General features: G+C 39.7%; 2 protein-coding genes across 2 annotated transcripts in view; one reads left to right on the top strand and one right to left on the bottom strand.

Annotated features, from left to right (window-relative positions):
- ngef (neuronal guanine nucleotide exchange factor) overlaps positions 1 to 10,186 on the bottom strand; it is a 31,648-nt gene extending 21,462 nt beyond the window's left edge. The window contains exons 1-2 of the mRNA XM_058080606.1: positions 9,675 to 10,186; positions 1,810 to 1,915 (exon numbers count right to left, since the gene is read on the bottom strand). Of these exons, the coding sequence (XP_057936589.1) occupies positions 1,810 to 1,915; positions 9,675 to 9,945 (377 nt within the window). The 5' untranslated portion in view covers positions 9,946 to 10,186. The remainder of the gene's footprint in view (positions 1 to 1,809; positions 1,916 to 9,674) is intronic.
- Positions 10,187 to 11,694: 1,508 nt separating this feature from the next.
- Positions 11,695 to 14,549, top strand: mrps23 (mitochondrial ribosomal protein S23). The gene is made up of 5 exons (XM_058080165.1): positions 11,695 to 11,816; positions 12,728 to 12,907; positions 13,005 to 13,082; positions 13,881 to 14,004; positions 14,073 to 14,549. The coding sequence occupies exons 1-5, from the start codon at positions 11,773 to 11,775 to the stop codon at positions 14,193 to 14,195; spliced, it is 549 nt and encodes a 182-aa protein (XP_057936148.1). The 5' UTR covers positions 11,695 to 11,772; the 3' UTR covers positions 14,196 to 14,549.
- Positions 14,550 to 14,627: the final 78 nt, after the last annotated feature.

The following is a 14,627-nucleotide window of genomic DNA, read 5'->3' as shown; positions in this document are numbered from 1 at the left end:
TTGAAATGTTGTGCCCCACCGCCACCATCATCCATCGCCCCCACACAACTTCGGTTGAATCTTAAGGTTTTGATGATGTTCTGCTATAAAATGCTTAGAACTCATCACATGGACACTTGCTGCACTTTCAAAGTCCAGCAGTAACGTCCCAACAAATCCTTTGCCTTTTTTGGCATCTACGTCAGTAATAATTGATGAACATAATACACAAATACCCTCAAATGTACCCCTTTTTTATGTTTTTAATGTTTTTCCTCAAGTACTGAGATTTCGCATTTGATAGGAAGACCTTGAACGCACCGTAGCTGTAGCGAGACGCAATACAGTGCGCTGAGCTGTAAAATTAGCTTAAGGCCACACTGTGTCTTAAGCTCAGTCTAATCTTACCATTAGAAAAGTCCCTTTTATTGCAAATGTTTAGCCTCCATCAAGCCAACAGTAGGGTGTCGGATATAGACATTTTTATGAGCATGTCAATTACTCCTTTTTGATTCACTTGTGGTTCCAGAAGGCTGTATACAGCAGAGGTGACCAAAGTGTGGCGCAGGGCCAGTTGTGGCCCACAGCACATTCTGACATGATAATTTAACAAGAAAAAATAAAAAATCCAACAACAGCAAAAATGTAAAAAAAACAACCTTACAATAATAAAGTAAAAATATGACTGGAAAAAGATTAACAAGATATTGTTATGATTTTACAAAAATAATGTGGTCATATTATATGACATTCAGGTTGTATAAAGTTGAAATATTAAAGAATAAAGATGGAAAGAAAAATAAAATTTTAATTTTTGGAAAATTGGGGGGGGAAGTTATAATATTATGAAAATAAAGTTCAAATATTATGGGAATAATGTCATAATATTGCGAGAAGAAGGTAAAATTATTATTTTTTCAGACGCTACCATAAAGGGAGAAAACAACTGTAATTTAACCAAAATAAAGTCAAAATATTACAAGAAGAATAAATAATAAAGTCAAAATATTAAGAGATAAAAGTTGCAATCTAAAAAGAAAAAAGTCTCGGTTTTGCAAACATAGTATAGAGTTGAAATATTGATTTAAAAATTGTTGTTGTAAAATAAAATAAAATAAAATAAAATAAAATAAAATAAAAATCATAATATAATGGGAAACTAAATGTTTGGAAAACTACGTTTGGGAAAAGTTAGAATGTAATGAGGGCAAAGTGAAAATAGGAGTAGAACATTTACAAATATGATTGAAAAAGAAAGTTTAAATATTTGGAAAATAAAAATAAAAAAATGGAAAAATTATGATAAAAGAGTGACATTGATATTAATAATCATCTTTTTCACCTACACCTGAGATGCAGTTTTGTCTTCACATACATACATATAACTTCTTAGCCTATATACTGTCTGTAACTTAGCAAATAACATACCTTTTTGGCATATCTCCATTTGTTGCTTTATAGAGCATCAAAGTAAAAACATGAGTCTACAACCACATAAGCAGAGTATCAATCACACTACTATAAATCTTTTTACCTCAATACTAAAGACTGCAGGTCTAGCACTTCAATAAAACTCAAAAGTACAGAATTGAAAGTAAGCATACCAACAGGCCAGAGTCTACTTTACTTTCCAAAAGACAACTTTACTTACAGTTTGAAGTATTGTAATGTTGTATAAAAGTAGAAATGTCAGCTCCTGCGTGCGTCGTAGTGACAATGTGGTGTGTGTGTGTGTGTGTGTGTGTGTGTGCAAAGCCATGTTTCAACATGCAACATGTGCTCTCTCTGTCTCTAGATTGTTTATAGTTGATCTATAGTGAGTCAACTCACCGTCCAACCGCAGGCGACTCCGGTGATTTATGCGGCGATGAAGCCACGGAAAAGTAATTTGGTGATGTCGATGATGAGCTAGTGTCCATGCCAGTCCTGGGAGAACCTAGTCAGGGGGTAGACGTGACAAGAGACAAATGTGAATTAGGATCGGTGGTAAAAATCCAGTCCAAAATGAGAAAACACCACACTTTCTTTTGATTCAGGGTCACATAGTGAAAAATGAAAGGATGCAACGTTGATATTTTGTAAAGATATGTCCGAAGACAGCTGGGATAGGCGTTATAGAAAATGGATAGATGCTAAGAAGTTATATAAATATACAAAAACTGCATCATAGCTTTGTCATATAGTGCATTAATTATTAATATCAACTTCACTCTTTGCCCTTTTTTCCATTTTTGCTGTTGATTTTTATTTTATTTTCATTTCTTCTTAAATAATTGTTGCAAATGTTGTACATGTAATATTTTGACTTTTTCACACAATATTGGAATTTTTTCACCAGCCTAATTTTCCAAAAGTAACAACTGCTGGAGCCTATCCCAGCTGTCTGGACTGGTCTGCCAGCCAATCACAGGGCACATATAGACAAACAGCCATTCACACTCACATTCATACCTATGGACAATTTGGAGTCGCCAATTAACCTAGCATGTTATTGGAATGTGGGAGGAAACCGGAGTACCCGGAGAAAACCCACGCATGCACGGGGAGAACATGCAAACTCCACACAGAGATGGCCGAGGGTGGAATCAAACTCGGGTCTCCAAGTTGTGTGGCCGGTGCCCTAACCACTTATTTGCCGTGCATTTTGTTGTCTGTTTTTTTAAACTCCCAGATATTTCAATTTCCTTATTTATGACTTTATTACCATAATATTTTTACTTTATACCCATAATATTGTAACTTTTTCCGCGACCAAAATTTCCAAAAATGGCAAATTTTTTTGTTGTTTTTTTGGGGGGTTTTTTTGTTTTATTTTCTGTTACTTTTTCTTTAATAAAAATTTTTAATGTGTTACTAAAAGGATGTTATTTTTCCTCATAATATTGTATTACTGTATTACTTTCACAAAATCTTAACTTTCTTAAAATGTTAATTTTTTTTCTTGGCTGCACTTCTTGCAGTACGTGTATGTCAGATTGTTTTTGTCCAATCACGTTTCAGCATCTATGTGTTTCCACGTCAGTGTAATCTGCCTTCACTATCAGAATTGCTGGCCTTTGCAACTTAAACACTATTAGCAGTGGAGCTGTTTATTTATCAGATTTCAGACTTGCCTCATAAGGCCAGCTAGCAGGCGTACAGTAAACGTCAGACAGAAGTTTTGTACTGCATGCAGGAGAGCAACCATAACCGTGATGTGGCCCACACCAGTCACACCAGCTTGTATTACAGGATGTCCTGGTTGGCGTGTACTTCAGATATGGAATCAGTAGAGGGTCAGAGGTCACTGCATGTCACCTTGTACTGTAAGAGATTACACGTCTGCTGTTTGTCGGTTGTTTCCTCATACAGTATATTTCAGTTAAGAACTATATTGATATTGCTGCAATAGAGGAAGCATATTCTAATCATATTCTAATCAAGATGGCGACCATATAAATACAAAGATATTGAAGAGAAGCATCTGATTCTAAATGTGATAAACCACCATAACTATATACACTGAATAACTGGAGTTATATCTGGGAATCTTGCCCATCACCCACAATCCTTAGGTGACCCCTGAACATATGTCTTTTCTGTGTGTTCTAAAGATATACAAACAGCTAAAAAAGAGGCAGGTAATTCATGCAGGTAATGAGATACACCCATTCCGCCCAGAAATTCTGTAATTAAACTTTAACAAACTAAAAAAAACACACAGCAGCAGTGGCGGTAACTTCTATATGTAGCGTTACCTTTGGCTAGTGGTCTGCAGCGTTGTGAGCAAGTTTGTGGTGAAGCCAGTCGCTAGGCAACTAGTAGTGGTGTGGCGAGGTGCCACTACGCCATTAAAGTAGTTCTTTGGCGTAATAATAATAATAATAATGTGGCTGTAGCTTGGGTAATATGCAGGTTATGTGATGTTGTTGCTTTTTGGAGGGTTTCTTTCAGAAGGATTTTTAGGTACATCCCACTATGTGCATTCTTAGCTGCCTTTTTTTTTAGCTGTTTTGAATATTTTTAGAACCCACAGTGTGTGATCATGTCTCACATAGGGATTGTGGATGATGGACAGAGAGATAACTATGATAAAACTTCCACTGTTCATTTACAGGACAACAAATATCTACAGTATTTACAGCACGGGCCCCTGTAGATTCATTATAACCGATTCCCATTGGTTATTTATTAACTACTTTGTCATTATCTTGCATCTGGATTGTACATATAAAATAGCCTTTGTGAAGGCTATACTGTATTCATCGGTCAGCAGTTTTGCAATTAAAAAAAAAAAACAGTTGGTGTCGTTGGTGCAGGAAATTCCCAAACACATGTTTGTGTTTGTATATGATACATTTTGTTTCTATTTCATTTTCATTCAAATTTCATTTTCATTTGATGACCACACAGCCAGAATCCAACAGCTTGGATCTCCATGTGTATAAGAATTCATTCATTCATTTTCTACCACTTATCCTCACAAGGGTTTTGTCTGGCAAACTCGAAAGAATTTTCTCCAAGCATAACAAACAAATGTATTTCAAACCCACGGAGGTCGAGTGGTTAGGAGCTAGGAGACCCATATTCAATTCCACACTCGGCCATCTCTGTGTGAAGTTTGCATGTTCTTTATATTCATTTTCTACCATTTATCCTCACGAGGGTCGCGGGGGGTGCTGGAGCCTATCCCAGCTGTCTTCAGGCGAGAGGCGGGGTACACCCTGGACTGGTGGCCAGCCAATCACAGGGCAGGCACATATAGACAAACAACCATTCACACTCACGTTCATACCTATGGACAATTTGGAGTCGCCAATTATGTTTTTGGAATGTGGGAGGAAACCGGAGTACCCGGAGAAAACCCATGCATGCACGGGGAGAACATGCAAACTCCACACAGAGATGGCCGAGGGTGGAATTGAACCCTGGTCTCCTAGCTGTGAGGTCTGCGCGCTAACCACACAACCAACTGCAGCCGTGTACAAGAATGTTTTATGGAAATGTAGCAGGGAGTTTTCACCCCTCATTTTGACTTGAAGGAATTCATGCACTGTCCTGATAGACTTTAAAAACACTCACATACACATGCCTCTTGTCAAGTGGAGTATTTCACACACAACAAGCTTGTGAATTGTATTGAAACTGAAAAACAGTGTGACTACATCGGTGTCTGAAACACTCAAAGTTACGAGAGCACTTGAATGTGGCTTCACAGTGCAGGGAGTACAAAGTTCTTCTTTGTTGTGTGATCGTATGTACACTCCTGATCAAAATGTAAGTCATCTAAGTAGCACCCAAAATGCAAAAAGAAGAAATGAAAAAAAAAGTAAGCAATTTTTTGAATTAAAGTGAAAAAGGCTGTTCATCATCTGATCAAAGGTTAGATTTAGATGAGAGGAACATGCAAGATGGTCCACACAGAACAAGGCCTTCAGTCACGAGGGATGTCCTCTCCAACATCTCCACATAGCCGGCTGCCGCCTGACACCCCTGCACAACCTGAAGCTCCATTGGTCCATTGAAGGATCATGATGGCGCCTCTCAGGTGGGATCTCCTTGTCATGCCAGTTATGTTGGAAGCCATCAGGACCGTCAAGGGAGAATAAAACCTTCTTCTACCTTTCAATGTCCCATGTTTGGTACTCAATGGTGCGCTTCGAGAGGCCTTGCTTACAAAGGTCAAGAGAGAAAGCTTTTTTGCCATTGCCATCAAGAGATCATGACAGCTTGAATACCTGACACTAAAGCCCATTTTTGCCAATACTTTACCTCTGAAAGGCTGCGCTCTTCATTTTTTTATAAATAAAATAATAAAATAAAACAGCCTATTTCACTTTAAATATTTAATTAAGTATTGCGCAGATGAAAAATAAGCCATGGGATATTTTCATGTTGATTTGTGTACCAACGTCATGTTCCTGTTCATTTCTCTGAAACAAATCAACCAGAGCCGACCGATATCAACACAATGCATCTCAGGTCAACATATTATTAATATCAATGTCACTCTTTGCTTATTCCCCATTTTTGTTCATTTTTATTTTCTAAATCCTGCTAAATTTATTCCCATAATATTATAAAAATACAACTTCATTTTGTTTGGTTTGTTGCACATAATATTACATTTTTATAAAACATTTTAAAAATTGTCTTGAATATTTCCGCTCTATGCTGTGCTATAGTGATATTTATGACAATAATAATAATACAAGTTTCCTTGTAAAATTGAGACTTTTTTCTCATTAGAAGTTTTTCCTCTTAATAGCTTGACTTTATTCCAGTAAAATGACAGCTGTCTTCTATATTTCTGATGTCTGTATTTTCCAACTGTTTCAACTTTCCTCTGGTACATTTTTTTCCTCATAATATTACTCCATCATATTTCAGTTTTCCAAAAATGATTTATTTTGTTCCTCTCTCATATTACAGCTTCTAAAAAACAAATGGAAATTTTCTTTACTTGTGCTAACAAAATATTTATTTTTCCTCATCATTTTATTTTCATAAAATTATGACTTTTATCATGAATTACAATTTTTCCCTGAATATTTTCACCTTATTTCTGTACAGTTACTGCTTTTGCAGTTCATGTTTTCACTGTAAATGATACTTTTACAATGTGCCAGATATCAATAAAAATACAGGCGTGGCCTGGAAAAGGCCCACCCCCAGGCCACACTTTGCACACTGCTCTACAGCATTACAGTGCATCCCTATACATTTGGAATTCAGCATTGTAAAGCATACATGTACCATGGTTAATATTTACTGTGTTTACTGTATGTATTTATGCAACACCGATAATGTTTTATTGTGAAGTAGTCAGGTTTCACACTTTGTTCCCCAGTCGGCTGCACGGCGACTGAGTGGCCACATAGCTAGGAGACCCGAGTTCAATTCCACCCTCGGGCATCTCTGTGTGGAGTTTGCATGTTCTCCCCGTGCATGCGTGGGTTTTCTCCGGGTACTCCGGTTTCCTCCCACATTCCAAAAACATGCTAGGTTAATTGGCGACTCCAAATTGTCCATAGGTATGAATGTGAGTGTGAATGGTTGTTTGTCTATATGTGCCCTGTGATTGGCTGGCCACCAGTCCAGGGTGTACCCCGCCTCTCGCCCAAAGACAGCTGGGATAGGCTCCAGCATCCCAGTGACCCTTGTGAGGATAAGCGGTAGAAAATGAATGAATGAATGAATGAATGAATGTTCACCAGTCCTTGAACACACCATAGTTGCTCCCACTCCATTGGTGCATGGACCAACTTAAACTATGGTTCACTGGTGGTGACTACAGTACCTACATATGTTATATGATTTCAAATGTGTTTAATACGTGTGTGAGGCATACTGAAGAGAGAAGGGGGAGAAGGGGCTCTGGAGCTGAATCTGTTGCAGAATAGAGTAACCTCCGTTTTCTTTATTACATTTTCACATCATATCATGAGAAAAAAACAAAACAAAGAATAAATGTGTAAGAAAAATGTTAGAAAAAACATATATGTCATGTCGATATTTTGTGAGATAATCATAAAATGACAAAATAAATCATGTATATGTATCTTATATGTTATTATTAGTTTATTTGTTTAAAAATATCTGAAATGCAAAAATGAGCGAAAAAGTTGGGGGGGTTCCAGGACCAAAAGTGAATGGCAAAAAATTCTGATACCCTTAAAAATGTCTATTTACGACATGTGGCTCGCACCTTCAAACCCTGTTAGCTCAATGTTGACGTTCTCCTCTGATTTCAGATCAATATTTGCAATAAACGTGACTTTCGCTTATATACTTTACTTTTGGCACCCCCGGGTTTTCGTATGATTCAAATTTTGTCAAAAATGCAAAAATGTTGGTGAATGTTAATGATTTTTGCTATATTGTGCAAAAATCAACATTTTCACCAACATTTTTGCACAATATAGCACGCAAGGAACGAGTGCCCTTTATTATTATTACTGAGTGTGACTGCTAAATAAGCCACCATGGGGCCAAAGAAAAATGGATGAGAAACACAATTTCACATTGTTTTCTGCATGTTCATATTTTTGGCTGTCTGGACATTTATATTTCCTCTGGAAAAATATTCCTTGGTATTCTGACTTTCCATCCATCCATCCATCCATCCATTTTCTATACTGCTTGTCCTCATTGTTGTTACTTTTGTGTAGTAAAATTAAGATTTTATTTCAGCTCTTTTGGTCTATATGTTTTTTGTGTTTGTTAAATTTTCTGTTCAGAATGTGCCAAGGGAGCATTAACAACCCAGCTGCTGGGTCGCACTTTGCACAGCCCTAATATCGTACTGTAGATGCCGTGGTACAAATGAACGGCCATAAAGGAGGGACTACTGTACTCTTTGTAACACCGAGGACAGCAGAGTTAAGACATGAGCATAGAGCAGAGGTAGGGAACCTATGGCTCGGGAGCCAGGTTGGGCTCTTTTGATGACTGTATCTGGCTCTCAAGCATTTCTTACCACAATAAAAATGTATTTTTGCTAACATTTTAAAGTAAACATCACAGAAATCACTGTTAAAAATAATATTAAAAATCAAAACTTTCTTATGCATTTTAATTTGTCCATCTATTTTCTACTGCAATACGGCCGACCATATCTATCTTTCTTGATGATATTTTCCAGGTCAAACACCAAAACTTGATTATTACTGGATAATGCGGTAGTCTACCTCGGTCATTGAGATGTCAAAAAAAACATGTAAATGTAAACTTTCCTCCTTTAGTCAAATAGCTAAAGCTGCAGAACCAAGCCTTCTGACGAAGATGGCCAAAAGAATGAAATATACTGAATACGGTGCAAAACCATGCAGCAGCAGAAGTTGTATTAATGGCAACAAGTATTTGATTTATTATTGGACACTGCGCTGCTCACAAAGGTGTGCTGGCCACACCCCATTGGCGTGGGGTAGTGTGCCTGGTCTACGTAATTAGAGCCCATTATATCTAAAACTGTTGGTCTTACATAAAAATGCACACATTTTATTGCATTCAATATTTAAAAAAATGTATATGGCTCTCACAGATACACATTTTAAAATATCTGGTCTTCATGGCTCTTGTAGCCAAAAAGGTTCCCGACCCCTGGCATAGAGAATAAGTCTGCGCCTGGTAATGATGATAGACCTAAATGATTGTCTAATGGTTTTCAGTCACAGGAAGGTAAGACCTGCTCAGTGTGGGACTGAATGACTCTCTGTGACAGGCTCCAGTGCTTTATGACATGCACTGCCTTTTTAATTGTAGGCCTGTCTAGTTACGTATTAAGTAATCACGCTGGTCTAACCCCGTGGAGGCGTGTTGTAGATGCTGGGCAAAGTCCAAGCCCCAAACACTTTGGTGTGGCTCAGTGAAAACACTTAATTCCTGCTGAGGAACAATGCTTTCCTTTCACAGTAAAACATAAAGAAATGATTTCCGTCATGACTGCAGCTTCAGTGCGTCTGTGAATAACAATGAGGTGATTTTGGCCTCACATGATGATGAGGTCAGAGGTTGATGAGGGCCATTTAGTCCTGCTATTTTGACACAACAGGTTCATCAAGTTGCAGTCATAGGGATTTGCAGCCAACCGTCTGCCAAGCCTTTGTTTCTCTTTCAACACAGCTCGCATCGCCCGGTTGGCCAATGTGAGCGTAAATGATGTCTGCTTCATTTCAAAGCCAAGGAAATGTTGTCATGCGTGGATGTTTCCTTACTGTCAGACTGCTCAGCTGAGGCCATCCTCTTCTTCCTCATTGAGCGGTAAAAGCGCGAGTTCCTGCGAATCGGCTCTCGGCTCAGGCCTACCTTGGAGTCATCTTCATCATCATCATCGTAGTACTCATGGTGGCCGGGCTGCGTCAGGGTGGAGTGGTGCTTGTCAGGGCTTTCCTGGGATTTTGTCCCCCACTTGCCCCGAAACAGGGCAGCCACAGACATGGTGAAAGAGTCCCGGTCCTTGTTTTCAATGGCGGTAAAGAAACTCATGAAGAAAGCGGGTGGGAATAATCCATCCTACTCAGCCGAAATCTAACAGCAAATCCATCCTGCTTGAAGTCAACAGAAAACCCAAAGAATTCCCAAGAAGGAGTCAAAGGGGAAAGTCAGTGTTGTACTCCGTCCTGTGCTAAAGCGACGCTGGTAGCCAGTGAGAGCAGAGTGCTTTGCTTATTTCTACCTAAGCTGTAATTATTGCATTTATGACTCTCTCTCCCTCTGCTGCTCTTTGTCCCTCCTCTGTTTTGCTCCGTCCCTCTCGCTACACCACCCTGTAACACGCTGACATTCCTCAGCTCAACCTGGCCTGCCCGCCTGCTCGTCCCTGCCCTAAAACTCACTGCGCTGTTGCCGAACCTGAAAAGTGACCCACTGGCAGGCTGCTGTGCAGTTTGCCTCCGAGATGTCATTCCGATTGCTTCGCAAAACAGTCTGAGGATATGATTTGGAATGAGCTGCTTACGCTTTGGTGATTTCCCACGTGTGTGTATGTGAAGTGTACGTATGCTTGAGGACCGTGTACTGTTCCTGATCCTTTTGAGCGCTCATACACTGCCCCCCCCTCTGAGTCAGCTGACAATGAGAGTTTAATGTTCACGTTCTTCTTTTTACCTTGTGAAAATAAGCCTGTTTTGCCGCCTTTCAACCATGCCATGCCATGACCCTGTACGTCAGTGTGTGTTCTGGAACTTGGTTAGCATCATGAATTCTCATGCAAACTCCGCACAGAGATGCCCAAGGGTGGAATTGAACTCAGATCTCCGAGCTGTGTGGCCTGCACGCTAACCACTCGAGCACTGTGCAGCCAGTGTTAAATTCATTCATTCATTTTCTACCGCTTATCCTCACGAGGGTCGCGGAGGGTGCTGCAGCCTATCCCAGCTGTCTTCGGGCGAGAGGCGAGGTACACCCTGGACTGGTGGCCAGCCAATCACAGGGCACATATAGACAAACAACCATTCACACTCACATTCATACCTATGGACAATTTGGAGTGGCCAATTAACCTAGCATGTTTTTGGAATGTGGGAGGAAACTGGAGAACCTGGAGAAAACCCACGCATGCACGGGGAGAACATGCAAACTCCACACAGAGATGGCCAAGGGTGGAATTGAACCCTGGTCTCCTAGCTGTGAGGTCTACGCGCTAACCACTCGACGGCCATGCAGCCCAGTGTTAAATTTATAAATAAATAATTTTTATGTAAAACAACAAAATTTTGTGTTATTTTGATAGTTGGTCGAGTGGTTAGCGCGCAGACCTCACAGCTAGGACACCAGGGTTTAATTCCACCCTCGGCCATCTCTGTGTGGAGTTTGCATGTTCTCCCCGTGCATGCGTGGGTTTTCTCCGAGTACTCCGGTTTCCTCCCACATTTCAAAAACATGCTAGGTTAATTGGCGACTCCAAATTGTCCATAGGTATGAATGTGAGTGTGAATGGTTGTTTGTCTATATGTGCCCTGTGATTGGCTGGAGACCAGTCCAGGGTGTACCCCGTCTCTCGCCCGAAGACAGCTGGGATGAGGATAAGTGGTAGAAAATGAATGAATGAATTTTGGTAGTTGCTAAAGAGGACCCATTTGGACACTTGTTTAAAATGTTATTATATATTGTAAAGTTAATACCTGTGGCAGTGTCAACAAGACAATAAAGGAATTATTTGCATTTCAATGAACATCTCGAGCAGCACTCAGCTTCAGAAAGCGGTAATACACACCGAAAGTAGATTGCCCACCGCCAGAAGGTGGCAGTAGTGCACACCACAAGTAGCTTGCCAAGCACCAATTAGTGACAGAAGAAGAACAAGCAACAGCAATGGCTGGGAGCAGGCTACAAAGAATCGGAACTGTATTTACACGGTAAGAAAGCAACATTGAATGGGCTATTTAACCTACTTATAACAAACATTAACATAACATAAATCACATTCAAGCGCACAACGTATATGATTGTTATTATTACGATAAAGGCCGTACACCGAGATACGGGGTGAACTTTAAAGCCTAAATATAAAGACATGACTATGGCGATAAGACACGTATAACCAGGTCGTCGTATTAACAAGAAATTATTTGAATTAAGCAGACTTCCTAAAATGTCCGCAATTACACGATTTGGTCCTCCAGTGTCTTTGAAGGACACGGAGCCTTTAGCGTAGTGATCAGTGTTGCCAGGTCTCTCAAAACAAGCCTAACAGGCAACCCACCACATCGTGAAAGCGGCAACCCTTGTTAATAAGTACAAATATTATACATTAACTGTACTACTTTATTTATAACGGTGGATTATGATAAGTGCTAAGTGAAATATGATTCACTCTTTATAAATGAAATATTTTCCCACTCATGGCACAGAAAACCTCTCCATGATCTTCGAAAGACATTGTTTTAACATTATTAGAGCCGCCTAGACATGAAATAACACCCCTATATTGATATTTACATTCATATTGCCCAATATAGCAGCTAGATTCAGAGAAAATAAGACAAGCACAAGCACCAGAACACATTTATTGCAATGCACATGAGCACACAGCATATTTACGTCTTAATGGCTTATCTACTCTCTCACTCTCTACTCCTATTTTATGTATTGTAATAACTTGTACACACTTATGACAATCTTGTGAAATCAACATATTTAGCCAGCATGTCATTTATCAAAGCACTTTTAAAAGTATTGGTCTTCTTTTTCTCTGTCTTACTGTGCTTTATTTTGAAGTGCATTTGATCGACATTGGTAACGAACTGTGTGACAATATGGCCAACAGGGTTCGAGATCTAATGCGCTCTGGAGTCATCAAGCCAACAGAGAAACCCATCTGGTACGACGTCTATGAAGCTTTTCCACCGACACGGGAACCACTTTACGTCAAGACCCATACTCGATCCTGGGACAAGAAACCAGACACCGTGCCTGAAATTTTCTACACAGAAGATGAAGTTAGAGCGTAAGTCAAATATCTGCACAGTGTTTTTACGTGTTTTTACTCCACTTTGCTAAGACAGCACCGTGCATGTAACACTTTTACCACTCTATTCTTGCAGGAAGTTCTACGATCAGTACGGGATGGGTCTTCGGCCATTTGATCTATCCAAATCAAACTTTGTCTCTACCTGTCAGAGGTATGTACACACAGAGAGAAAATCTTCCGTTACAGAAAGAAAAAGCTACAGCGGCCACGGACATTACTTGATACTGATGAAACATACTTGAACAAGAAAGCTAAATAGAAAAATCAGCAGCGTTTTTACATTGCGATTCTTTAACATTGCAAGATTTTCGGCATGTGTGCATATAACTCCATAAAAATGGTCAGAGCACTTGGGGGTAAAAAATACAGGACAAGTTTCCAACAGGTTGTACAATATATCAAAGGATGATTATTTTGGTGAGAATCACAATATGGGAGGTACGATGGCGCTCTATCTTGGCTGACATAAAAATGAAGAATATATACTCTGGGGCTTAGTGTGTCTTAAATCTGTGCAGGGCGCAATGAAATTTCAAGACGACCAAGCCATTCTGGAACCAAATGTGTTGCTCATTGTCAGAAAGCTCGGTCTCTGTGGCACGTCATGGGTACGCAGCAGGATAATGAACCAAAACAAAAAACACTCGAGTGGTCATCTGCCAAACTGCCAAGGCTCGATCAATCTCCATTTCTGCATAACAGCGTGAAATTATTGACCGATTTTGTGGTCCCTGAAACAGGCCTATGTGAAAAGTCCAGACATGTATTAGTTAAATCTGATCTGTGCCACATTTTTGGGCATTTTGAGCCGCTGACGTACAGCAGCTGTAATGGAAGGATACCCACCATTTTGCAGACATGTGTAATATATTTCCTTATCCATATTGAAAAGGCTCAGCAAGACCAATATTTCAGTGAGGTACACTGTATTTGTTGAATGATGCTGCAGGTTTGTCGACAAGTACGCCGAGTTAAAGAGCCAGTCGGAAATGGATCAGTCTGTTCTGTTTGAGGAGACTGCAAAGGCTTTACTCGCGGAAGGGATCATACTCCGAAGGAGAGGTGTTCCAGTGGTAGGTTTTGCCAGAAGTACCTGCTGCATGTTGGAACGCATGTTGAGAGTTTTGCTTTTATTCTGCAGGTGGCAGCAGAGCCCAGGGATCCAGTGTTGGGGCTGAAGCTAACAGACATGTTGGCCCAGCAGCAGTCAGGTCAAAGTGAAGGCCAGCAAGAACCTGAAGAGCGTAGCACGCACACCTCCTAGAATTCACTCACATCGTCACAATTTGCATCGAATTGTGACATTAGTCCCATAATATATTTTTGCCACAACCTAATTTTTCAAGATTTGTCTTTAATATTTCAACTTTATGCTACTAAAATTACATTTTAGGATCACCTTTTTTAATATTTTGACTATTATCATAAAATGACTGCTGATTTGTACATTATTGCTGCCCCCAGTTGGACACCTCTGCTTGAGAGCAGTGCAGAAATACCTGGGTTTACAAGCACATAAATGGACAAAAAGGAAACAGTATATACACTTTCAGATTATCATTTTGCAAACAAAGTGATGCTTTCACGTGTAAGTTAATAAATATTGTTCTGAAACTAATGTTGATGTGCTTATTTTCATCTGCTGCTTTCATTGCAAATATTCAGGTATTGAGAGGATATTCTGCCTTGCAATTGA

Source organism: Doryrhamphus excisus, chromosome 8 (assembly GCF_030265055.1).
Source record: "Doryrhamphus excisus isolate RoL2022-K1 chromosome 8, RoL_Dexc_1.0, whole genome shotgun sequence".
In the NCBI taxonomy this organism is placed as follows: Eukaryota; Metazoa; Chordata; class Actinopteri; order Syngnathiformes; family Syngnathidae; genus Doryrhamphus; species Doryrhamphus excisus.
Note: the sequence above shows the minus strand (reverse complement) of the source record. Positions and strands in the feature narration are given on the sequence as shown.

Bases quoted from the DNA above. Each gene is read 5' to 3' on its own strand.
- mrps23 (XM_058080165.1), top strand. From the start codon at position 11,773: ATGGCTGGGAGCAGGCTACAAAGAATCGGAACTGTATTTACACG. The intron at 12,908-13,004 runs GTAAGTCAAATA...CTATTCTTGCAG, and splicing joins ACAGAAGATGAAGTTAGAGC to GAAGTTCTACGATCAGTACG. The intron at 13,083-13,880 runs GTATGTACACAC...ATGATGCTGCAG, and splicing joins TTTGTCTCTACCTGTCAGAG to GTTTGTCGACAAGTACGCCG.